The following is a 24,608-nucleotide window of genomic DNA, read 5'->3' on the forward strand; positions in this document are numbered from 1 at the left end:
GGGGCTGCCCTCCGCGAGACGCCCTCTCCCTTCTCTCGGCCGCGGCCGCGCTGCGGGGTGGGCGGCGGGCGGGGCAGGGGGCCCGGGCCGGGTCTGGGGCCTGGGCGGGTAGAGAGGGCTGGGTCCCTCCCTCCCTCGCGGCGCTTCTCAGCTGCTGCTGCCCCTCAGCCGGGAAGCGGCGGATCCGCGCCTCCGGCCCCTCCCCCAGGCGGGGCCCGGGGGAGCCTGACGGGGTTCCCGGGGGCGCCGAGTCCGAGGACGGCGGCTGTCTGTCTCCTCCTCTCTGCGACCTGCCCCCCGGCCTGGCCCCCTACCTCGGCGTGGCAGCTTCATCCCTCCAAGCTTGGGGTGCTTTGCGGCCGGCGAGTCGGCCAATACGTCGCGTCTCAGGGGTGCCCTTCTTGGTGAGGCCCGTGCGAGGGGCCTCCGTTCCCACTCATCCTGACGCCGTGTCCTCTGCAGGCATTGGGGCTGGGGCAGCCGTTCCATGCGGACGTGTTGCTGTCCTGTGTGTGTTGCATCCTGCCCACGTGGTAGGGTGTCTCCCCCTTCCCCCCCTCCATTTTTTGCAGCTGGCGAGGAGGGAGGTTTGCGCGGTGGTTTTTCCTCTGTGATTTCCTCCCGTGGCATGGAAGGTGTTAGGGTCAGTCCGCTTTGCCGAGGCCGACTGTTGGGAAGCTGGGAGAAGCCAGAGTTGTACTCTCTGAAATTGAGAACAGTAGGGGACCTGTCTCTTAGTTTTCAGAGACATCTTTCCTCCTCTCCCTTTAGTTCTTCTTTTCCCTGTTGCTTCATCTAAGAGTGGGTGCTCCCGCTGCTGATGCACGGAGGTGTGTAGTTTTCACTGCTCCGTTCTACTTTGTGTGTGTGTGTGTGGGGGGGGGTGGGGTTGGCAAAGGTTTCTCTTTGCTGTGTCGTGCAGTTCAGTTGGATTCCTGAATGAGCTGAGTGGGGCTGGCCAGGGTGTTAGAGATTGGTGGGCATTTTTTTTTTTTTTTGGTCTTTTTCTCTGACACTTTATTTTTTCCTTCCATTTTGCTTCCCAGGGAAATGAGTGCATGCCATGAAAGTATTACATCCATAGCTCCTATTTACAACGGGGTATAGATCGTTTTCACTGAGTCACATATTTCGTGGGAGCTCTTTTATTTCACTTTTCTTTTCGTTCTCTTGAGTATCTTTGCGCTACTTTGTGTTTTGAAACTGGATTTGAAACATGGGTTTTGGGTAGTTTCTTTCCTTAATGTCTTCCAGGTTAAACGTTTCCATCTTTCTGTGTTTTGCTCGTGTGTGACCATAGATTGCTCACGGTGGGTAGAGTAGCAGGGAGAGAAGCCTTTTATTTCTCCTAGACCATAGCAAGTGTTTGTAGAAAAGCAGTAACTCCCTTCATATTTCTGTTTTGGTGACATATATAGATGTGATTGACTTTTTTAGTTAGTTTTTTTTTTTTACATACACCTGAGGATTTTTGTCTTGTTTTTGTGTCTCTTGGAGCTGAGGTGAATCATTTTCTTGATTTTTCTGATACTGGGGACTTTCTCATGCTTTCATTAGGTATTTTTTGGAGAGAGTCAGGACATGTTTATTTTGGCTCTCTTTGGTTCATTAGTTTGGGTGAAATAAAAAAATCTTTAATATTTTAAAATCATTTTTTAGATTCCAAGATGGGTAGCATTCTCACTTTTTCTTGATTTGTTTTTTGCATTGTATTCTTTTGAACATATATATATATTCCTTTTATATGGTACAATTGTTAATATATTCTCCTATGCAAAATAAAAATAAATACAGATTCTGTCTGCTTTCCTCATGCTAAGTTTGGGTGGGGCAGTGGAAAATAGAGACTGTTTTTCTGATGCATTCTGAAACATAGTTTTTTAGTAAGTCAGTCAGCATTTGTGTACTTCTGCAAAATACTGTGCTGTGTGTGAAGTAGTCTGTGAAGAGACACAAGGAATAAAATATGTGGCCTCTACAAATGCTTCAACTTCTTTGGGGAAACAACACGTAACAGGTCATTCGTAATTACCAAGCAACATCAGCTCCTGGTTGGAATAACAGTGCAGCCAACGTTTAAGGTATAAGTGAGATTTGCAAAAGATGAGAATTTTCAAAGGGGAGAAGATGTATTCCAGGAGGGTGAAGAAGGGGTGTTTACAAAGGTGGAGAAGTGACGGTATCCATGAGAGATATTAAGTGTGTGTTGACCAGCACAAAGGATCTGTGTTGGTGACTAGTGACTGACAAGTTCAGGATGAGAGAGTAGGTGTTTGTAGAGGCCCTGTCAAGGAAATAAGATTTAGTTTAATGGGGTACCATATTGGGTTCTAAAGACTAGGAGTAAGACCATGCATATTGTTCCTGAGGAAGGTTTTTGTATCATCTAATGTTCTGGAGTTAGGAGACTGATTAGAATGCTCTTAGAGAATTTTAGGAATAAGATTAGGTTCTGACATAAGTTAATGATTATGGGAATAAAATAGTAGCCAACATTTATTGTTTCTTGTTTGCCAGACACTATTCTAAGCTCATTACGTGTATTTAACTCAAAATCTTTATAGTAAGGTCTTACTATTCCTATGAAGAAACTGAGTTAAGGAGAGGTTAAGTAACTTGCCCCAAATCCCATAGAGTAAGCTGCAGGCTGAGTCAGGATTTCAACCCAGGCAATCTCATCTTTGAGCTTTTACATATAGTCATTAAACTCCACTGTCCTAAGGAAGAAGCGTAGGATGTATGAGAAGATGTATGTGTGAGTAAAAATTAGTTTGAACTTAGTAATGATTGTGGGCAAAGGGAAGAATGCAAATAAAGCATTAAAAGATACAAAGCCTAGAGCCCTGGAGGATGACTGATAGTAGGAAATCAGGAAAGCATCACTGTGAAGGAAAATGAGCTAAGATTGGTTATGGGCAACATTAGATTATGTAGGATAAATTTTTCAGTAGCAGGCTAGTTTCCTGCCAGTCCTGATGGCCTTCTCTTCTTGCTTGTTTGACTCTGGAAATGGGGGCCAGTTTAAGCAAAACAATGAGAAAAACAGACTATTCGGAAGGAAAAAATGTACCCCATGTTGCAAAGCCACTTAGAAATAGCATAGGAATTATTTTGATTGAGCCATACGACAGCTTCCCAGCCTTAGTGAAGACAATGGAGAATTGGGTAGAGTAGTACATTGCTATAGGATTCACAGATGAAAATGTAGATTGTTCACTGACTAGGGCTACAGATGGTAGTAAAAACAGGTGAGTAGATGAGTTATGGGAAGTTGGTAGTATGAAGGTGAAATAACTGTGAGGTTTGGAATTTTGGGTGTCATTTTATATAGGCTAACAGGTAAACATTCTGAGAAGAATCAGGAAGTACATTAGTGCTACAGAAGCCAAGGAGAGGAGAGGTAGTATGGTTGATGGCATCAAAGGTAGTCTGGAAGTTTAGAAACAATGATCATGATGAAAAGACTATTGAAGTAGGACCAGGAAGTAATTTTTAACCTTAGAATTTCAAAAGGAAGGATAAGAGTAGATGTCAGATTTGTTTTCCACAGAAGGATTTATAGAGACATTATAGTCTGGTATAATTTTAAGTATTTCCTCCTAATACTTCTGCCAGTCTCATTCTTGTCCACCTGTCAGAGCTACTCAAGTATCAGAAAACTCAGGTTATTTTCCTTTAAAAAAGAAGCAAACGTGTTCTAAAGCCAGTGACTTTATACTTTGTTTCACAAACTTTTTTCTTAATTTTTTAAAATATTTTGTTGTGGTATAATTCACGTACTACATAGTACACTGGTTTAGACAGCTAAACAGTTTTGAGTATATTCATCAGGTTGTTCATCCATCACCACAGTCATCTTTAGTCATTTCATCAACCCAAAAAAGGAAGTCTGTACCCTATTTTGGACATTTCATAAAATGGAATCATACAGCATATGGTCTTTTGTGTCTGGCTTCTTTCACTTAGCATAATGTTTCAGGGGTTACCATCTTGTAGTTTGCATCACTATCTCATTCTGTTTTATTGCTGAATAATATTCCATTGTATGGCTATGCTACCTTTTATTTATCCATTTATCGATTGAACGTTTGAATTTCTTATTAAAAACCCTTCCCTTTCTTCATCTTAATCCTCACCCTGCCAATTTTACTTCTCTTTTATTTTCTTAAGGCTCTTTTTCTTTTTTCTTTTCTTTCTTTCTTTCTCTCTCCCACTTTCCCTCTTTCACACTCACCTTAACTGGGGGAGGAGCAGAGAGAGGGAGGGAGAGAGAGAGAATGAATCCCAAGCAGGCTCCACTCTCAGCACCTAGTTCAATGCAGGGCTTGATCTCATGACCTTGAGATCACGACTGGAGCCAAAATCAAGAGTCTGATGCTTAACTGACTGAGCCACCCAGGTGCTTTCCACCTCTCTTTTAGAGTGTTACCTCTGCTATGCGTTCTGGTAGGCCTTAGGGATATAAAAATGAGTAAGACACGGCCCTTGAACATTCAGATAGTGTTTATGGTTTATATATTTTTTCTCATACAACATTCCCAGTCCTAACATGTAGGCAAAGCGTTTTTTGAGATGAGCAATTTGAAGTTTAGGTAATTTACCCAAGATTGTGCATTTAAATCAGTGATGGAGCTGTTAGATCTTCTGGGTCCGAGTTCATTGCTATCTCTATTACTCTTGCTACTCTAATTTAAAGGATTCTTAATTTCTGGATAATTAGAGGGGCTGGAAAACCCCCTTAGTGAAACAGTGATTTTTAATGGTTAATCTTTAGGACTTAAAATGAACACCTGTATGTGTCTGTGTGTGTGTGTATAGTTTTGTTGTTGTTGTTTTTTTTTTTTTTACCAGATTCTGTCACTTGATTGTGATTTAGATAAGTCATTTCATATTTCTCCCTTTTCTTTCAGAACATCAGGGGGTGTGATGATGATGATCGTGGTAATGATAATAATAATAGCCTTACTATGGGTCCAAAAGTGTTCTAAGTACTTTACATTTATTATTCATATAATTCTCATAACAACTCTAAAAGATTTTATTTTTATCAATTTTATAGGCACAGTGAGGAAACAGGCCCAGAGAGATTAAGTAGCTTGCCTAGGGTTGTATAGCAAGGATGGAAAGAGTCAGGATTTGAACGCCTGCAGTCTATTTTCAGAACTCTGTGGCTGTTAATCACTACATTGTACTGCTTACTGTGTTACATGAGTTAATAGAGGGCAATATTTCAAGTAAGGGAGCATTATAAGAATATGAAGATTGGATTTTGAGTGTGTTGGAGAAGCAAACAGCAAAATTAAAGTTGACGTTGTGTGCACATTTAAAAAAATATGAGAAATTGCATTATTTTCAGCGCTCTTCACTGTTGGCTTTGTTAGTCACTTCACTTTCCACATTGTTACTGTTCAGAAACCTTGGCTTAAGAAGCAAAAAATCACTTTTACCTCTCCTTAACTTTCCTGTAACTGAATTTCTGTTTTTCATTTTCAGCAGTTAGTATTCTAGATAGAGGTACACTACCCTCTTTCACTCCAAAACTCAGAGAACACAACAGTGGCATTTTATAACAACTGTCCAAAAAAATTTGACCATCTTAATTGGTGTAATTGGATTTTAGTGCACAAATCACAAAAACCAAAGCACAGTGTTTTGGTTAAAGAGATTGACTTATACTGAAATTGGGAAAGGCATCTGCTATACAGGATTTTGGATTTAATGTAATTTGTTATAACCAGATCAGCAAAGCATTATTACTGTGGGCCATCTGTTGGGATATGGAAATAGCTTTGTTATATGGAACCAGATGTTGTATTTATATTTGTAACAATGGCATTCTGCTTATTTTAAGTAACCTTTTGTAGTTAGGTACCTTTGGCTGCTATTCTGCTTGACATATCAGCTGATAACCTGAGAATGTGCTGTCTTTCAACATGGTTATTACTTTTCTGTAGAACTGAAACAAAAACTGAAACAGAAAGCAAATGAGACTCATATATGGTGTCAAACTTCAGCACTGTAACATGATAAAATATAAATGAAAATATAAGTAGGACCATATTCAATAAGAACTCTTATTTTGACACATATAATAAGCCTAGTTTTAAGTATTAAGTAAACCACTCTGGTTGCTTTAAGAATTTTTACCATAAATCTGACGTGATTTCATTTTAGCCTAATCAGACCTACATTGACACTGCCCTGACTTCCCATCATCAATGGGTGAAGTAGTTTGTAATGGACTCACGCTTATGGAATGTAGTAAGAGGAACTATTGTCGGGACGTAATCCTAGAGAACTCTCTTCTGAGTTGAAATGCTAACAGTTTGGGGGTGGAGAAAGTCCTTGTGTGGGAGTTTTTAGAGAGAGTCTCTACAGACTTTGCATGTTGGCTGTCTTAGTCTGTTTGGATGGCTATAATAAAATACCACAGACTATGTAGTTTATAAATAACAGAAGTTAATTGCTTGGAATTCTGGGGGCTGGAAAGTGTAAGATTAAGGCCTTCTGGTAAAGACCCCCTTCCTGATTCATAGCTGGCACCTTAACCATGGTGAAAGGTGCAAGGGATCCCTCTGGAGCCTCTTTAGTAATATACCAATCCTATTCATGAAGGTTCTTCTGTCATGACCTAAGCACCTCCCAAAGACTCAGGACCTACTACTATCATGTTGGGGGGTTAGGATTTTAGTAGTTCCTTTTCTTCCATTCCATAAGCGTGAGTCCATTACAGACTACTTCACCTATGGGTGATGAGAAATGAGTTCTACTCTCATGACCTAATTACCTCCCAAAGACCCATGTCCTACTACCATCATTTTTGTGGATTAGGATTTCAACACGTGAATTTTAGGGAGTACACAAACATTCAGACTGTAGCATAGCATTGTCTGTTTTCATTATCTTCCTGTGTAGAGAAGGTCATGAAGAGTTGGGTCACATATGGGAGAGGGTTACTGAAGAGTTGATCCATTATTCCAGGATGACCCTGTGTTTGAAGCACACTACCCACTAAACTTTTAGCTAAACTGTATTACAGCATCTGTATTACAGCATTTTCAGTATATTTCAGTGCATTTCCTTTTCAGTACAGTAACTGAATTCTACCTGGAAGTGGTATAGTGATATCAAGGAAATAATAAGATTGATTGAATTGGTGTAGTGGTGATGTTACTGTATTGAAGATCTCTGAAATTGTAATTGTAATTTTTCTTAAAGTTGAGACCTGTCCTTACTGTATGTTGACACAGATTTGTGAGAGGAATGGATGAGAGGGACAGACCTCTAGAACTCGCTAATAATTTTAAATCCTGTTTGTTTACAGAGAGATGGGGTTGAGACAGGAGTGTAATATGGTAAAAATAAGTTATTGTTAGGATCTTAGATTTTCGTTGGTGGGTATGTGGGTGCATATTGAATTGTTAAAAATGACTAAAGTTTCTGTGGTTTGGGTATCGAACTTTGGGAAATATACAGTAGTCAGATATGCTATAGTCAGGAGCAGGTTGACTTACATGGCAGGAGATAAATAATATGTGGATTCAGTTTCTGATGGTGTGGTAGGGTCTGTGAATCTAGGACATGCTTTACCTGTCTACCCTCTGTAAGGAGCTTTTGATGGTATTGTATTTTCATGTAAATACATAGACAGTAATCACCATCAGAGAAGCCATGTTTGCCTTCCCCATGACATGGGGAAGTCATGTTTTATATTGTTTATTATAGGGGATGTGTGTTTTGGAAAAATATCCATCTTACTTTTGAATAATATGTTTTGAAAAGCGTTTTCTCTAATATGTTGGATTTTAGAACCTCCCAACAGCTCAGTAATAGAGGTAGGGCAAATAATATGCTTATTGACAAATGGAGAAAATGAGATAGAAGCTAAGACTTAGTGTTACTCCAGATCCTGCATTCTGTTTCTGGTCTTGTACTCTTTAGTAGAAAACTCAGAAAGTTTGAAGAAGAACATACTTTGGATTTTTGAGATAGAACTTAAAGGTTATGGACCCAAAAGGACCTAGGCTACTTGGAGCAGAACTTGTCTTGTGATTAATAACAGAGTAAGGAACATAAAACTATTGAGAACGCCTTCTTCCCATGTTAACTTTGAGTCCGTTTCTAGTAATTGGATGTATTTTTACATGAGTCTCCTTTCTTTAGGGGAATTCTGGAGGCAAGGAGGAGACAGAGTTAAAAGGGACACTTTTAAGAATTACAAAATAGCGGGGTGCATGGGTGGCTCAGTAGATTAAGCATCCGATTTTTGATGTCTGCTGAGGTCATGATCTCATGGTTTATGAGATTGATCCAGGTGTCAGGCTCTCTGCTGACAGTGCAGAACCTGCTTGGGATATTTTCTCTCTCTCTTTCTTTCTCTCTGCCCCTCCCCCTCTTGCACGGGCACACACCATCTCAAAATAAATAAATTTAAGAAAAGAATTACAAAATAGCAGATTTGGTCTTTTTTATGGAAGTACACATCTGTAAAATCTAGACATTAAGAAATTGTACCTGGAACATGAATGTACTGTGGCTACTTGGGTTACTATCATAGTCAGGATATTGTTTCTTGCCCAGGGGGTTTGGAAGAGTGATAGTATATAAAGAAGTTATAACTGGATTAAAAAAAAAAAAAAGACGGAAAGAAACCATCACAATGGGTAGTCCTTATTTTCTTCTTTGAACCCGTTTGTATTTTCTAAGTTCTCTACAGTGAGCTCATACCATTTTTATAAATCAGAAAAAATAAGTATGATTTTTATGGTTCAAATGAGAACTTAGAAAAACATGAATTGTAACACTTTTGAAGAGCATTTTAAACACTTGGTGTTGGGGCTCCAGGGTGGCTCAGTCAGTTAAGTGTCCAGCTTCGGTTCAGGTCATGATCTCACAGTTCGTGGGTTCGAGCCCCGCGTCGGGCTCTCTGCTGACACCTAGCTCAGAGCCTGGAGCCTGCTTCAGATTCTGTGTCTCCCTCTCTCTCTGACCCTCTCCTGCTTGCGCTGTCTCTATCTGTCTCTCAAAAATAAATAAAAGACATAAAAAAATAAAAAAACACTTGGTGTTATCAAAGTCTTGTGCTTTTTTTAATTAAATTTTTTTAACATTTTGTTTTTGAGAGACAGAGCTCGAGTGGGGGAGGGACAAAGAGAGATACAGTGGGCAAGGGAGGGGCTGAGAGAGAGGGAGACACAGAATCCGAAGCAGAAGTCTAAGTTGTCAGCACAGAGCCTGACCCGTGGCTTGAACCCATGAACCATGCGCTCATGACCTGAGACGAAGTCAGACACCTAACCAACTTGAGTCACCTAGGTGCCCCCAAAGTATTTTCCTTTTTAGGCAGTTATGTTAATCAGCTTTATAATAAATTATTTGATTATAATCTATGGATCAAGTTGAGGGTGTATTAAGTGTTGGGATTTTTCTCTGCATTACAATTTGGTCATTTAGCTCTGCTGATTAAGGAATTAATTTTAGTTCCCTAGAGGCAACCAAGACTTTAGTTTTACTTACAGTAATTACTTATCAATAAGTGACCCCAAAATAGCACTTTGATTTATAATGAAAACTAGACTTAAGATCTGCTCTGCTACCATACTGTTGGCAGATTTCTAATAAGAAAAGCCACTTGTTAGGCCTTCTTTAAAGTATTGTTTTCATCCGGGGACATTGAACTCATTATTTCTCTCACTTGTTTGCTCATTTATTACCATCTGCTATGTCTTGGGCAGCGTACTGAATGCTGGGGACGCAAGTAAAAGGGTACTTGCCAGCAAAGACTACATACAGCTTTTAGTTTGGGAGTGACATTGCAGAGATAAGCCTTGGCATATGGAGGTATCCTGGTTTTTAACTTAGAAGTCAGAATGGCTAGCTTTGTTTTTTGAAGAACTTAACGTATTTAGTGGTGTCAGTAAATGGCTTTAAGAAGAGCTAATGGCTTCATGGTTATTTCTCTGCCTGCAAAATATTGAAAATCACTTATCTAGAGAATTTCCTCATCTAAGGAACATTTCTTATTAAGGTAAATGACCTAGGCATTCATATTTGCTTTGGAAGCAACCTTGTATTGACTCTTGTACGATAGAGACAGTGTCTTTTTGTTATTTATCCTCTATACTTAGCACTGTAAATGACACATAATAGGAATCATTATATATTCACTATAGCAGTAAATGAAAGGATATTTAAGCCTAATTTTAATAATTTTAATACTAATACAAATATATGATATCAGAAGTTTCCTCTTGTCTCTTATAGTGAGAAATACAGTAGTTCTTAGAATCTTAAGAATTAATCATTTAGGCCAGGAAGATTTCCCACTAAAGCACTTGATACATAGTCATTTGGCTACTCTTAGAACACCTGTAGTCACTGATACCTGTAAGGTAGATTGTCGTCAGCTCTAATTGAGGCAAAATTTCCTGTAACTTCATCTCTTTCCTAGTCCTTTGTGGAACAGTAGAGACCTAGTTTGCATTCTTTAACAAGATAATCCTTCAGCTCTTTTAATGATTATTCATTCAGCAAATATTTCTTTTTTTTTTAACCATAGTTCTTCCAGTCAGAAGTAACTGATCTTTTTTTTTTTTTTAATTTTTTAATGTTTATTTTGAGAGTGAGAGCAGGGGAGGGCAGTGGGAAATGGGGAGACACAGAATCCAAAGCAGGCTCCAGGCTTTCAGCTGTCAGCACAGAGCCCGACATGGGGCTTGAACTCACAAGCCATGAGATCATGACCTGAGCCGAAGTTGGACGCTTAACCGACTGAGCCCCCAGGTACCCCAGTAAATATTTCTTGAACACCTGTGCATGTAGGACACTGTCCTGGGCATGATGAGAGATCTGAAGGTAATTAAGAGAGGCATAGTCTGTTCACAAAGAATGGATACAGAGAAAGAGCCATTGGCTTGTTGAAACAAATTTTTTGCTTAATGGTCAGAAAAGCTTTGTGTTGGAGATCATGTTTGAATCAAGATTTGTGATGGACCATTTAGGCTGACAGCATAATAAAAAAAACTAGAGATATGGAAGCACAATGGAAGTTAGAGGAGTATCAAGAGGTCCAGGTTGGCTATTTCACAAAGTATGCTTCAGAATATTAAAAATGTTCATTGTATCCTCAGCACTTGGAGGAGTGTTTGGCAAATAATTGGGGCTTGGTGAATTTTTGTTGTCTGAATGAATAGATGTTCACATTTGGGAAATACTGAACATCCTTTTTGAAGAATCATGAAGCACTTGAGGATATGAACATTTAGATAAGTTTATTTGAGAAAACATATTTATCTTAAACTTCTCTGACAGTGGATGCCTATTAACAACTCTGGAAATCCTCTGGAAAACACTAAGCTGGGGGTCTCTGTGGTTAAGGTGACATGGAAGACTGAGAAGTGTTTTCTTTATGCTAAACACACCTAGTTTTTTCAGTCATTCTGCATTTGACATTTGGCTTCTAAACTCCTCACTGGTCTGATATCTCTCTCTGCAAGCATTCTAGCTTGTAAGTGTTCTTAAAATTTGGTGCTCAAAACAGAGCATAATACTTCGGTTGTAAACTAATCAGTGAAGAGTGCAGTGAAGAGCTGCTACCCTCCTTGATCTGGATACTATTCTTTTAATGAAGTTTAAGATTGTATTTTGTTTCTTTTTAGCAGCTGAGTCACAGTCTTGGCTCATACTCAGTTCTCATATTAATTTACAAGAAGTTCTTTGAGTAGATTCAGAGAGATTCCTATTAGTAGAGCTAACAAATGAATGCCTACTTTCTTCTGATTGAGTCTAGGCTGTTTTCTTCAGAAGTACTAGTCATTCTTAAGCTTTCTGAAATCTAAGAGAAGAAAAAGAATTAATTGTACAGTGCCGGAGTTGATCAAGTAACAGGAAAGTCCACAACTTCATTGCTGAGTATATGCAAAAGTAGATAAAATATAGCGAATCCTTATTTATCCATCACAGATTTGACCATATGTGTCACATATACCTCAACTGTCTTTTTTTTTTTTTGCCTAAATATTTTAAAGAAAATCATAGACATTGTATTTTCACCTCTGTATACTTTAGTATACATCTCTTAAAGATATCTTTGGCACATAACCACATGCCATTGTGTATAACAAAGTTGACAGTATTTCCTGGTGTCATCTAATATCCAGTTTATAATAAAATATTTTCAGTTGTTTAAAAATGTCTTTTTACAGTTGGTTTTTAATTGAATCAGTACCCAGACAATGTCTACACCTTACATTTGGTTATTTATTTTCTCTTTTAATCTAACATATTCCCCGCTTCCCTTACTTTTTGGCATAATTTCCCTCTGTTCATTCCTTTGACCCTTCATGTCTCTGTACTGAGTTCTTTTACTGTTCTTTTTGAAGTATCTTTAAGAGTTGTCCTTCTTGGGGCACCTGGGTGGCTCAGTTGGTTAAGCCTCCGACTTCGGCTCAGGTCAGATCTCACGTTCGTGGGTTCGAGCCCCGCGTCGGGCTCTGCGCTGACAGCTAGCTCAGAGCCTGGAGCCTGCTTCAGATTCTGTGTCTCCTTCTCTCTCTGCCCCTCCCCGTCTCATGCTCTGTCTCTCTCTGTATCAAAAATAAACATTAAAAAAAAAAAAAGAGTTGTCCTTCTTTACACTAATTCAGACATTTTTAGAGTATTTTGTAAAGAACATGAATTAAGCATTGTGGGACATAGAAAGGTTAGTTTGATATATACCTGGCCCCTAGGAGCCAACAATCCAATGTTAGAGATAGATGTGTACAGGACAGTACAAAGTAGGTTATTTGCCTTCCAGTGGGTCATGCCTTGATTATATAGCTTCCCCCGACCCTATTTTTGTTTTTGTTTTTTTCCCCCCCGGAAAATGCTGCCAGTGGAATCTTAATGTGTTTATTTAGTCACATGTTGATGAGGAACCTACAGTTGATTCTCTCTTGAATCAATACAAATTATAGTGTTTTTGCATGGTACTCCATATTCTACTAGCCTCCACCTTTACTTAAAGTGGAACCCCTCAGGGCACAACCTCTTTTTCTTTTTCCTGAACCAAATTTATATAATTGTGTAGAATTTTCATTTCTCGCAGAAGATTATTGACATTTTGAGAGCAGAAACTTTATCTTCTTTTTCTGCATAATACTGGGAAGCTTAATAAGTACTTGGAAAGAATACTGGTATGTATGCTAGCAGGCCTATTCTTGCTGCTTCTTACCCTCCCAGAATCAGCCAGTGCTTCTGCCGATAAAAGTAAATCAGATCTACGTTGCTTCTTGTACCCCAAACGTGTCCATAAAAAAAAAGTCCATTCAGAAGTCGTAATCAGGGGCGCCTGGGTGGCTCAGTTGGTTAAGCATCCGGCTTCGGCTCAGGTCAGATCTCACGGTTCGTGGGTTCGAGCCCCGCGTCGGGCTCTGTGCTGACAGCTAGCTCAGAGCCTGGAGCCTGCTTCCGGTTCTGTGTCTCCCTCTCTCTCTGACCCTCCCCTGCTCCAGCTGTCTCTCTCTGCCTCTCAAAAATAAAATAAAAAGCAATAAAAATAAAATTAAAAAAAAAAGAAGTCGTAATCACAAATGACAGTTTACATGTGGCCACTTCCCCATCACTATGTCGGTGTCAAACTACTAATTTCAAGTTGTTTTTAGGCATGACCTTCTTGGTGTAGCACTTCAGGCAGCTATTACCTATTGAGCACAATTGAGCATAATTGGTAAATGATATGAAACCTTTCTGCTATCCTTGTCCTAAACCACTAGTTCCTGTATTAAGCTGTATATCAGGATTGCCTGGCATACTTTTATTTAATAGATTCCCTAAGTGTCACCATAAACTCTTGAGTTGGGATTTTCAGTAATGGAACAGATTGGTTCTTATTTTATTTTTTAACTTTTTTTTCTAATGTTTCATTTATTTTTGAGAGAGAAAGAGACAGAGACAGTGAGACAGTGCAAGCAGGGGAGGGTCAGAGAGAGAGGGAGACACAGAATCTGAAGCAGGCTCCAGGCTCTGAGCTAGCTGTCAGCACAGAGCCCAACGGAGGGCTCGAACCCACAAACTGTGAGATCATGACCTGAGCCGAAGCGGGACGCTCTGCCGACTGAGCCACCCAGGTGCCCAGAATTGGTTTTTAGAAAGTGGTTTGTAGACAGGCTTTGGGGACCAGACAGGTAATTTTTATTTTGTTAAATAGCTCTAGCAGTGGGAGACTATAGCTTCCCATCTTTTCATTTGCAGTACAGTAGGACATTCCTCTGGTAATCAGTACATTCTGATATGTTTACTTTTTAGGGATATGGTAGGATCTCTTGCTTTGAATTACACCAGGCAAAGCACATGAATCAAATGCCCAAGATTAAGATACAGGATCCAGAGAGGTGACATCTTGGCTTTCTAAATATAACTGAGTTTAAATTTAAAGCCTCAAAATACTTCAGCCCTCTGAAAGCTTATTGTCTCTCTGTTTAATGAATACCTTTAGGACTTTAAAATAGAAAGGCTGAACATTTTTAGACTGAACAATCTTTTGAATTTTTCATATTTCATGTACATTCAATAAAAATGGCTTAAACATATAATACTATTTAATATCATATGCTCTTGTCATTTTCATAAGACCAAATCTATAAATTGGGGAAAAGTTTTTTATTAGATCATATAATTTGATTTTGAGACTGGAAATGCTGATTAAGTTATTGAGGAAAGTAGAGCGAGTGAAGCTTCAGGAATATCCAGTAAGTTAATGACAGACCCAGAAATAGAATCCTGTGTTACTTGCTTGGGTTATGATTTGGTTTGAAGAGGATGGCCTGTGATCTGTTTACATAAATTGCAGGAAGTAAGGTTTGATGTTTGGAAAAAGCTATAGCTCTGTGATGTTTGGCCAAGAAGCTCCTCTCCCTCACATTTACCACCTGTTTGACACCAGACCTAAACTATGGTGGGGAAAGAGAGAGTTCAGACTTCTTAGTCTTAAAATAGTTTTAAAAAGCCGATGCTGATTGTTGGTTGGCATGCATTTTTAATCTTCTATTACTAGAGAATAATAGGACCTGGCCTTGGTTTTGTCTTAGGAGAAGAGAGGTATAACCTAAGTGGTTCATTTGTAGATACTAGTAGAATGATTTTCTGTAGAATTGGGTATAAAAGATTTTTTATAAACCATAAATAAATCTTCATTAAACATGTTTAACTAATAGATGGAACGGTTTGGAAATAGTAGAGCCCACCAGAAAACAAAATTTCCTGAACCACTAATGGTTCAGTGGGTTATAGATTTGAAAATAATTGCTATCTTAGTGTTGCTTTCTGGTGAAGTCATTACTTTTACTCTCCCCTTCCTGTTCTAGTTTGGGAGGTTGAGGTGGCTCCTGTAGTCCTAGCGAAGGAAGCAGGAACTTAACAGAAGAAGAACATTTGTGTGTGATTGAGTTCTAAACTTTTTTTTTTAAAGCATTATAGAGATAGAATTCATATATTGTACAGTTCACCTATATGAAGTGTGAAATTCAGTGTTTCTTAATGTATTCAGAGTTGTGGAACTATCACAGCAAACTCATTTTAGAACATTTTCCTCTTCCTCTGAAAGAAACCTCGTACCCAGTTAGTGTCTTTTATTCCCCTATTCCCCAACCTTAAGAAACTAATAATCTAATTTAAAGATTTTTAAATGTTTGTTTATTGTTTGAGAGGGAGAGAGTGCATGAGCAGGGGAGGGGCAGAGAGAGAGGGAGACAAATGATCTGAAGCAGGCTTTAGGCTCTGACCTGTCAGCACAGAGCGTGACCCGGGGCTCGAACCCACAAACTGTGAGATCATGACCTGAGCCACAGTTGGATGCTTAACTGACTGAGCCACCGACGCGCCCTGAGAAACTACTAATCTAGTTTAATGTAACTACTAATCCATAGTCTAACATAAATTTTCCGGTTGATGTAAATGGAATCATAGTCTTGTGACTGGATTCTTAGCATGTTTTTGAGGCTCATACATGTTGTAGTAGCATGCATCATTCTGTTTTATTGCCTACTGTTCCACTGTTTGGATATAGCACATCTTATTTACCCATTCATTAGGGCATGATGGGCATATGGATTGTTTTCACTTTTTTGCTATTATGATTTAATGGTGCTAAGAACATTTGGATACAGATTTTTCTGTGAATATGTGTTTTCATTTTTTCACTTTAGGAGTGGAATGGCTGTGTCATAATGGTAACTTTGTGTTTAACTTTTCAGTAAACTGCCAAACTTTTCTGAAGTGGCTGCACTATTTTACATTTCCACTAGTAAATTTAAGTTTCATTTTCTCCATGTCTTTGCAACACTTGCTATTGTCTTTTTTTTTTATTATTATAGTTATCCTAGTGGGTGTGAAGTGGTATCTCATTGTGGTTTTGATTTGCATTTCCTTGATCTTTTCTTGTGCTTATTGGACATTTGTAGGTCTTTGTAACATTTGTCTTTGGTCATTTTTTAAAATGCCATTTATTTATTTATTTATTTTAAAGAGCGTGGATGAGTGGGGGAGAAGGGCAGAAGGGGAGGGAGAGAGAATCTTAAGCATGTTTCACGCTGAGTGTGGAACCCAACACGAAGCTTGATCCTACAACCCTGGAATCATAACCTGAGTCAAAATCAAGAGTTGGATGCTCAACTGACTGAGCCACCCAGGTGCACTGATCTTAGCCATATTTTACGGTTGGATTCTCTACCGATGAGCTATATATCCAGATCTTTGCCTATTTTTAAATTGGGTTATTTTTTTTAATTACTGAGTTGTAAAGGTTCTTCATATATTCTGGATACTTGTTCTTACTGAGGATTGGTCCTAAATTACTTGCCTTGAGGTAGGAGAAGTATTTGGTGGATACAAAGACCACTTTAAAAGGTCTGGTGAATTTTCATTCGGATTTTTTTTTTTATTAGAGGAGAGAGAGAGAGAACATGCATGCATTCATGAGAACAGGGTAGGGGTGGTGGGAGAGAGAATCCCAAGCAGGCCCCAAGAGAGGGTAATGGGGGGATACAGTGTGATGAACATTTTGACATATTCTTCACCCTTCCTAACTTCTGAGTCTGTTCTTCTTTGCTCTTACTGCTTCACCTTACTGCACTTTCTATTTACTTTCATATTATACAATTTGTGGCTAAACTAATATTTTTTTCCTGATCCTTTTTTTTTTAATAGTTTATTTTCAAATTGGTTTCCATATAACACCCAGTGCTTCTCCCCACAAGTGCCTCCTCTCTTTTCCTGATTCCTGATTCTTTCCTTGCAGTCTATTTTTTGCTTCCACTAGGCCATAAAATCCACCCTCTGTAGTATTAATGATATTGTATTAAAAGCCAATGTTTTCTGTGTATGTCCATCTTAATTGACATGTAGTAACATTATTGCCTTAAATCACTTGCAGCCATCTCCAGTACAATTTTCTCGTTTTTTTTTAAATTAGTTCCTCTTCTCTTAATTATCTATTAGAGTTTTCCAAAGTTAAGTCTGGTGTCTCATTTTCATTTAATACTCCTGTGGTGAATTGATCATTCTCACATGATTTTAATTACTTTCTGAGAGCCTAGGACTCAGATCTCACTTCTTTAGCTCAAGCTGTGCCAGTGCCTGAAGATTTAGCTGGTGGAGCTGAGATGAGCAGCTGATTGCTACTCAGCAGGATTCTTTTTCGCTTTACTCCTTCCTCTGGCACATTTCTTCTCTTCTGGCTGATTAAGACTGGTTATTTCTTTGACTGCTTTAATAATTACCTGTGACTAATGGTATAACAAGTCACAGTGCTCAGTTAAGTAACATGAGTCAAAGGGGTTGTTCCTTCATGGATGCTAGTGAATTTTACACTTTGATATCTTTTGAAAGATAAGTCTGAGTTAGGAAGTAAAGAAAAACAAAAGGAATAGTCTCTTACCTCCAGTGCTGTAGCATTTATTTTGAACAGACTTTTAATTCTTTCATTCAAGTTATGCTCAGAGGAACCGATACATCAATCTTCTCTTTTGTGGAGATGAGGAAATAGAGAAGTTAACAATATACCTAAGAGTATATTGGGATTCTAATCTAGGTCTTGACTCAAGGTCATGAATGTTGTTAATGTTGTTCTTTGTAAACTATAAGGTATTCTATCCCTGTGTCAGTGGGAGAAAGGAGAATAAGAATTAAGAGAAATACTCGGGAGCTTTTTCAAAATCCTTAGTCCCATTTCACCTCCTGCTCCCAAATAATGCATTATTATACTGCACTTAGTTTGTTAACATTTGCTTCCTAAGTATAAATAGTTTGTAACTCAGTTTATTTTATTAAAAAAATATTTGGAGCGCCTGGGTGGCTCAGTTGGTTAAGCATCAGATTTCAGCGTAGGTCATGATCTTGTGGTTCATTTCAGCGTAGGTCATGATCTCACAGTTCATGAGTTTGAGCCCCATGTCGGGCTCTGGGCTGACAAGACAACTTGGAGCCTGGAGCCTGTTTCAGATTCTGTGCCTCCCTCTCTCTCTCTCTGCCCCTCCCCGCTCACACTCTGTCTCAGTGATAAACATTAAAAAAAATTTTTTTAAGTAATCTCTCTGCCCACTGTGGAGCTTGAATTCATGACCCCAAGATCAAGAGTCACCTTCTCTACTGACTGAGCCAGGCAAACCCCCCTGTAACTCAATTTAGTATACACTTGAAGACTGCTTATGTTTAAAGGAATTCCCTACTGTTGTGTTGCTAAGGTATATAGTACAGTGGCTTCTACTGGAGTATATTCTTCAGTGAAATGACTGGTTTTTACTACGAGTCTGGTAGTGTCATTCTTTTTTTTTTTAATGTTTTATTTATTTTTGAGACAGAGAGAGACAGAGCATGAGCAAGGAGGGGCAGAAAGAGAGGAAGACACTGAATCGGAAGCAGGTTCCAGGCTCTGAGCTGTCAGCACAGAGCCTGACGTGGGGCTCGAACCCACGAACGCGAGATCGTGACCTGAGCCGAAGTCGGAAGCTTAACCGACTGAGACGCCCAGGCGCCCCTGGTAGTGTCTTTCTGCACAGATTTTCTTGCATGTTGGGTTTTAAAGCATTTGATGAAAATTCTAGGTACTTTTGACACCACCTTAAACTGTATAAATTATGGATGTAATCGAATTAGTTAATATAATTATTCAACTATAGTTGGCTTCAGTAATATGAGCTTATAATTCAGAGGACACTGAGACTTTCCTGACGGAACTGTGAACCTTAGCTGCCTTTTGTGAGATTTCCATGTTGCTGATCATTTGCTGGGTAGGGAGAAGGTTGGCAGAAACCCAGCCTGGGATTCACGATTTAGGAGCCGTTATCTGGATTAAAAATGGAAAAAACTGAAGCTAAGGCATTGAAACTAGAGTAGATTAGAAAGATATCCAGGAGCTAGAGTTGGCAGTAAATGGTAACTAATTGGGGACACTAAAGGTTTTGATATTTGGGGGACTCAGAGTATAAGATTCTTTTCCCTTGCCTGAGGAGTTTAAACAAGAACAAAGAGTTGAGAAAATGAAATATTAGTGCTTTTAAAATTAGTTTTTTTTTTTTAACTAATTTTGTACTAGTTTTGTCACTGCTGTCTAGTGCCAGAATACTTTCATCATTCCAAAAAAAAAAAAAAAAACCATCTGGTAGCAGTCCATCTGTATCCCCCCCCATTTATGGTCACTACTAATCTGCTTTCCAAATATGTGGACTTTTCGTGTCTGACTTCTTTCACTTAGTATAAAGTTATCTATGTTGTAGCATGTAATAGACCGTCATTCCTCTTTATGGCTGAGTAATATTGTATATTATATGGATATTGTGTAGATATGCCACATTTTGTTTATCCACTCATCAGTTGAGCATTTGTTTTATTTCCGTTTTTTGCCATTATAAATAATACTGCTGTAAACATTTGTCTGCAAGTGTTTGTGAACATGTTTTAAATTCTTTTGGGATGTGCACACACCTATCTGTGCGTGTGTGTGTGTGTGTGTCCATCCATCTGTCCCCAAGAGGATTTTTTATGTAGACATATCCACATACATACATGTGGTTTGAATTGCTGGGTCGTATGGTAACTCTTTGAGGAGTTACCTTTGTTTTTGCTAAAGCTGATATTGTAGAATATTGTAGAATGTGGTTTAGATTTAAAAGCCAAATCGGCTAGCTCACTTTCCATATTCTCTTATCCCCACCTACCTAATCTAGACCAAGTAATAGCCAACCTGGTATCTAGATTGTTAGGGTATATTTGGAGATTAGATTGATTCCTACTATATATAGATTTGAGATTCATATAGGTAATTAAAATATAGGAGTAGGTAAATCATCCATAAAGTGAAACAGTAGAGAAAAGTGTATAGTGGTTACCATATCTGGAAGTCTTGAAGGTGTTGATTCTGCCAGCTGATGTTTCAACCGTATCTTATTCTGAGTGACTTGTTTTCTTCTATGTTTTGTGATCTTTTCCCCTTCCCTCCTTCTGGGTTTTGTGATTATTTATTATGAATTTATTTATTCTGGAACCTTAGCTTTGGAAATTCTTCTAGACCTAGAACAAAGGCAGATTCCCCAGGGAGGATTCACATTTGCTTTTCTCAAGGATGGGTGGGAAACATTAACATTTTAAGACTACCCTAAAGAAAAATTTTAAGTATGAAGCTCTTTAAACCATAACCTAGTGAGAGTCCGCTTATGGTTATGAATATCAGGGGAGATACTGTTTTATTGCTATCATAGCCCTACGTGTCCCCCTTGGCACTCAACACCAAGGTTAAGAAACAGTTTTCCTTGCTATTCTGTTGGGTAACCCCTGAATTTACTGCTTGTACCTTGGGTCCTATTAGGCGTTATAAGTGCAAACTGAAAGTCATAGGGTTTGGCAAAATGCCTCAAAGGTGAATGAAAGCTGGTTTCAGTACTCTGCATTCTTGGTTAGCTTCTTTCTTATACTTAGTTTTAGGCAGGATTATTGGTTAATTTACAAAGATTTTATCCATTGTTATAATTTTTAGTGGTATGTTAATTAAGCTATCTCATCTGTCATTTTGGCAGAAAAAGAAGTGTCTTGTTTCTGTCCTGGTGTGTGCCGGAACAGCAATTAGATGCAAGGAGTTCAGTCAGACTTTAGATTAAAGGTTATAAACTTGGGACAAAATCTGATGTTCTGTTTGGTCCACATAGTATTAGGAAAATAACAATCAGGAGATTATAAGTAAAATTTTAGATATCTTGTTTTTCTTGAAAAATTAGTTCTTAGAGGGGCACCTAGCTGGCTCAGTTGGAAGAGCATGTTACAATTCTTGATCTTGAGGTTGTGAGTTCAAGCCCCATGATGTGTGTACAGATTAAAAAATATATAAAATCTTGGGGGCGCCTGGCTGACTCAGTCTATTGGGCATCTGACTTTGGCTCAGGTCATGATCTCATAGTTTGTGAGTTTGAGCCCTGCGTTGGGCTCTGTGCTATCAGTTTTGAATCTGCCTGGGATTCTCTCTCTCCCTTCTGTTCCTTCCCTGCTCACATTTCGTGTCTGTCTGTCTCTCTGTCTCTCAGAAATAAACATTAAAAACCATATGTATCTATGTCTATATATAAATCTTAAAATTTTTTAAAAAATTATTTCTTAAGACTGTTGGGCTTGCAGTCCTGCTTAGCAGCAATTGACTGGAACTGGGAATAGTAGCTGATTCATCCCCTGCAGCGTGAACATGTTTTCTTTATAGTTGCACACAGTCTCTGCCATTCGTGCAGGTATGCATATGTGTATGCTTATCTCCATCCCAGCTTCTCTCACTCATGTTACTTGTAGACACTTGTGGCTCATTCTTGTGCCAGGTAGTAGTGCTAATAGACGATTTTACATGTTTATTAATTTATTGAATTCTAACAACAAACCTGAAATTTGGCCCTGATGAATAAATAAAATTATATAGGTGGTATTTATCCCCATGTTAACAAATGAACAATCTGAGGTTCAGTGACTTTACATAAATTCTTCAAAGTCTCACAGTATCACAGTAGAATTTGAACCTAGAACTTCTTATTCAAAAACTTCTCTGTTCAAATGCTATTATTAACTTTCTTTTTTTAAGCAATGGAACTGTTCTTCAGATGAAGTCTTAGTGAAGTCCAGTACATAAAACCAGTAAAGATAGCACTGCTTTGGTTGAAGAGTAGATAGAGTGGGGGACAATTATGTGGGGATGGAAACCTGCATCCTCAGCTCTTTGGTCTCCTTTAGGCACCTCTCTGCAATCCATGGGATTCTACTGAATAGTTTGGACACACACTCTCTGTATATCATAAGCATAACAGTTTGTTAAATTTTGAGTTTTAAGCTCTTCTGGATATTGCAGTTATAGTGTACCTATGTCTGTAATGCTCTGGTATGTTTGTCTTCAGTATAATTCCTCTTAGTAATTTGATAGCATTTTTTGACTCATATTTGTATTTGTTCAGATAGTGGTGAATCTTTTAGCCTTCTATTTGTTTTCAGTGTTTTAATTAGAAATGAGTCTTATTTATAGTTTAATTTACCTCAGAGCTTCTAATAACTAACTCTTCTTTACTTTTCAGATTCTCTTTGTGGCCAGATGGGTTTGTATGGACAGGCTTGTCCATCTGTAACTTCATTAAGGTCAGTACTCTTCTTTTTCCTCATTGGAACATGTAACGTTTTAAAAAGTTAACGCTGGTCAGATCATATTAGAATGAATATTAAGGCAAGGTTTGTGATAAAATATTATTGGTTTTGTCAGACAGTGCTATTTGGTGGGTTGGGAGATATTTTTTTCCTTACAGAGACATTTGTGGTAATGTGATTTGGATCTCAATTTCCATTTAGTGAATTTACATATGTTCTTATATGTGGAGTAGCAAAATTTTTATACTTTGTCATTCCTTTAAAAAAATGATTCTGGTTTCTACTTGTTTTAATTAGAAAATGCCCAGTAAATTGTGATTGCCTTTGTGTAGCAGATTAAATAAGACTCAGTGCTGGTTTTTATGTCTTTATAAATGATGATATGAACATGATACTTAGGTGATCCTCATTTATAGTAAATATGTAAAGTGTAAAAAGTAGGAACTAAATTATATACATCCTAGTAGTCTTACTTTTTTTTTTGATGTTGCTAAGTCCTTTCTACAAATTAAATCTTATGTGAAATCCATTGAATAACACAGATATGTACAGGACTTTTTTTTGCTTACTTAGGTTTTCATGTTTTACCCCCACAGTTGCCTCTGAGGGGTTGTTGCAGTTTCCTGAGAACAGTCTGAAAAAATAATCTAAGTCTTACCTGTTAATTAAAATCTTTCAGACTAGCATATGAAGTGTTGGTAGAAGCATCATATAACTATATACATGTAACATGTAACTGCTTCCGCTAGTGCATCATTTATTTGTCATATGAGCACCTAATATGCTGTCGAGCACTATTCTCAATGCTAGGGCTGTAGCAGTGAACGTAACAGAACAAAATCCTATAATCTGGAGCTACACTCTGGTGAAGGGATCAAGTATCTGTTGGTATATGTGGTGCTGAAGTGAGCATAAAAAGTATGTTAGTGATAAGGACTAAGGCAAAAAATAAAATAGAGAAAGGGAATGGGACATATAGGGGTATGTGTTATATTTAGATAGGGTAGCCAAGGAAACCTTTACTAAAATGGGGACATTGAAGACCTGAAAGAGTGATGTATTCTTCTACTTTGGGTATGTGTAATATGAAGCATTCCAGGCAGAGGGAATCCAGGAATTGGTAGAGCAGGAGACTTGCTTTGTTTGTTGGAGGGAAAATGAGGAAGTCAATGTGGCTAGAACAGAGTAAGTGATGAAGAGAGTTGGGATTTCTCAGTTTTGGAGGGCAGAAGGAGAGAGAGGAGGTATAGAAAACTGTTAGAGCCATGAATGTGAAGTTAAGGAATCCTTAGGCTTGAAAGCAGTTCTGATTGTCTAGAATGCCACAGAAGAAAAATCAAGTTACATTTTTATGTACTTGAATTTTCAGCAGGCCAAGGATGGCCATTCTTTATTCTCAGTTAGGAAAGCCTTACTCTTTGCCATTATGGCACTTCTTTCCCTAAGAATGCATCTTTAGCTTGAGGAGGTAGAAGGAGAGATTGCTTTCCTACTTTGCTGGAATCTGTGTGTCCTCTACTTTTACCTCCAAACAAGGGATACCTATATAGCTCTGAATAGAGCCTTTTATTTATTGTTTAAAATTTTTTTTATGGTTTATTTATTTTTGAGACAGAGACAGAGCATGAGTGGGGGAGGGGAGGAGAGAGAGAGACAGAGAATCCAAGTAGGCTCCAGGCTCTGAGCTGTCAGCACAGAATCCGACACAGGAACCCACAAACCATGAGATCATGACCTGAGCCGAAGTTGGACCCTTAACCGACTGAACCACTCAGGCACCCCAGAATAGAGTCTTTTTAAAAAGACTGTTATCATTTCTTTAATTCCCAAGGCTGTGGAACTAATTGGCTTAATAGTGATTACTGCCGAGTATGGTGGGTGGAATCCTTTTACCCTTTTTTTGAATATTTAAAACTTTGGATATTGTCATATTGTGATATTTTTCAGACTTTGATCTTTTGTTGATTAGA

At 38.5% G+C, this 24,608-nt stretch overlaps 1 protein-coding gene across 1 annotated transcript in view; it reads left to right on the top strand.

Moving 5' to 3' along the window:
• Positions 1 to 805: 805 nt before the first annotated feature.
• FOXJ3 (forkhead box J3) overlaps positions 806 to 24,608 on the top strand; it is a 138,638-nt gene continuing 114,835 nt past the window's right edge. Inside the window, exons 1-2 of the mRNA XM_029946366.1 lie at positions 806 to 830; positions 22,572 to 22,632. Of these exons, the coding sequence (XP_029802226.1) occupies positions 821 to 830; positions 22,572 to 22,632 (71 nt within the window). The 5' untranslated portion in view covers positions 806 to 820. The remainder of the gene's footprint in view (positions 831 to 22,571; positions 22,633 to 24,608) is intronic.

The sequence above is a fragment of the Suricata suricatta genome, chromosome 8 (genome assembly GCF_006229205.1).
Source record: "Suricata suricatta isolate VVHF042 chromosome 8, meerkat_22Aug2017_6uvM2_HiC, whole genome shotgun sequence".
Classification (NCBI taxonomy): Eukaryota; Metazoa; Chordata; class Mammalia; order Carnivora; family Herpestidae; genus Suricata; species Suricata suricatta.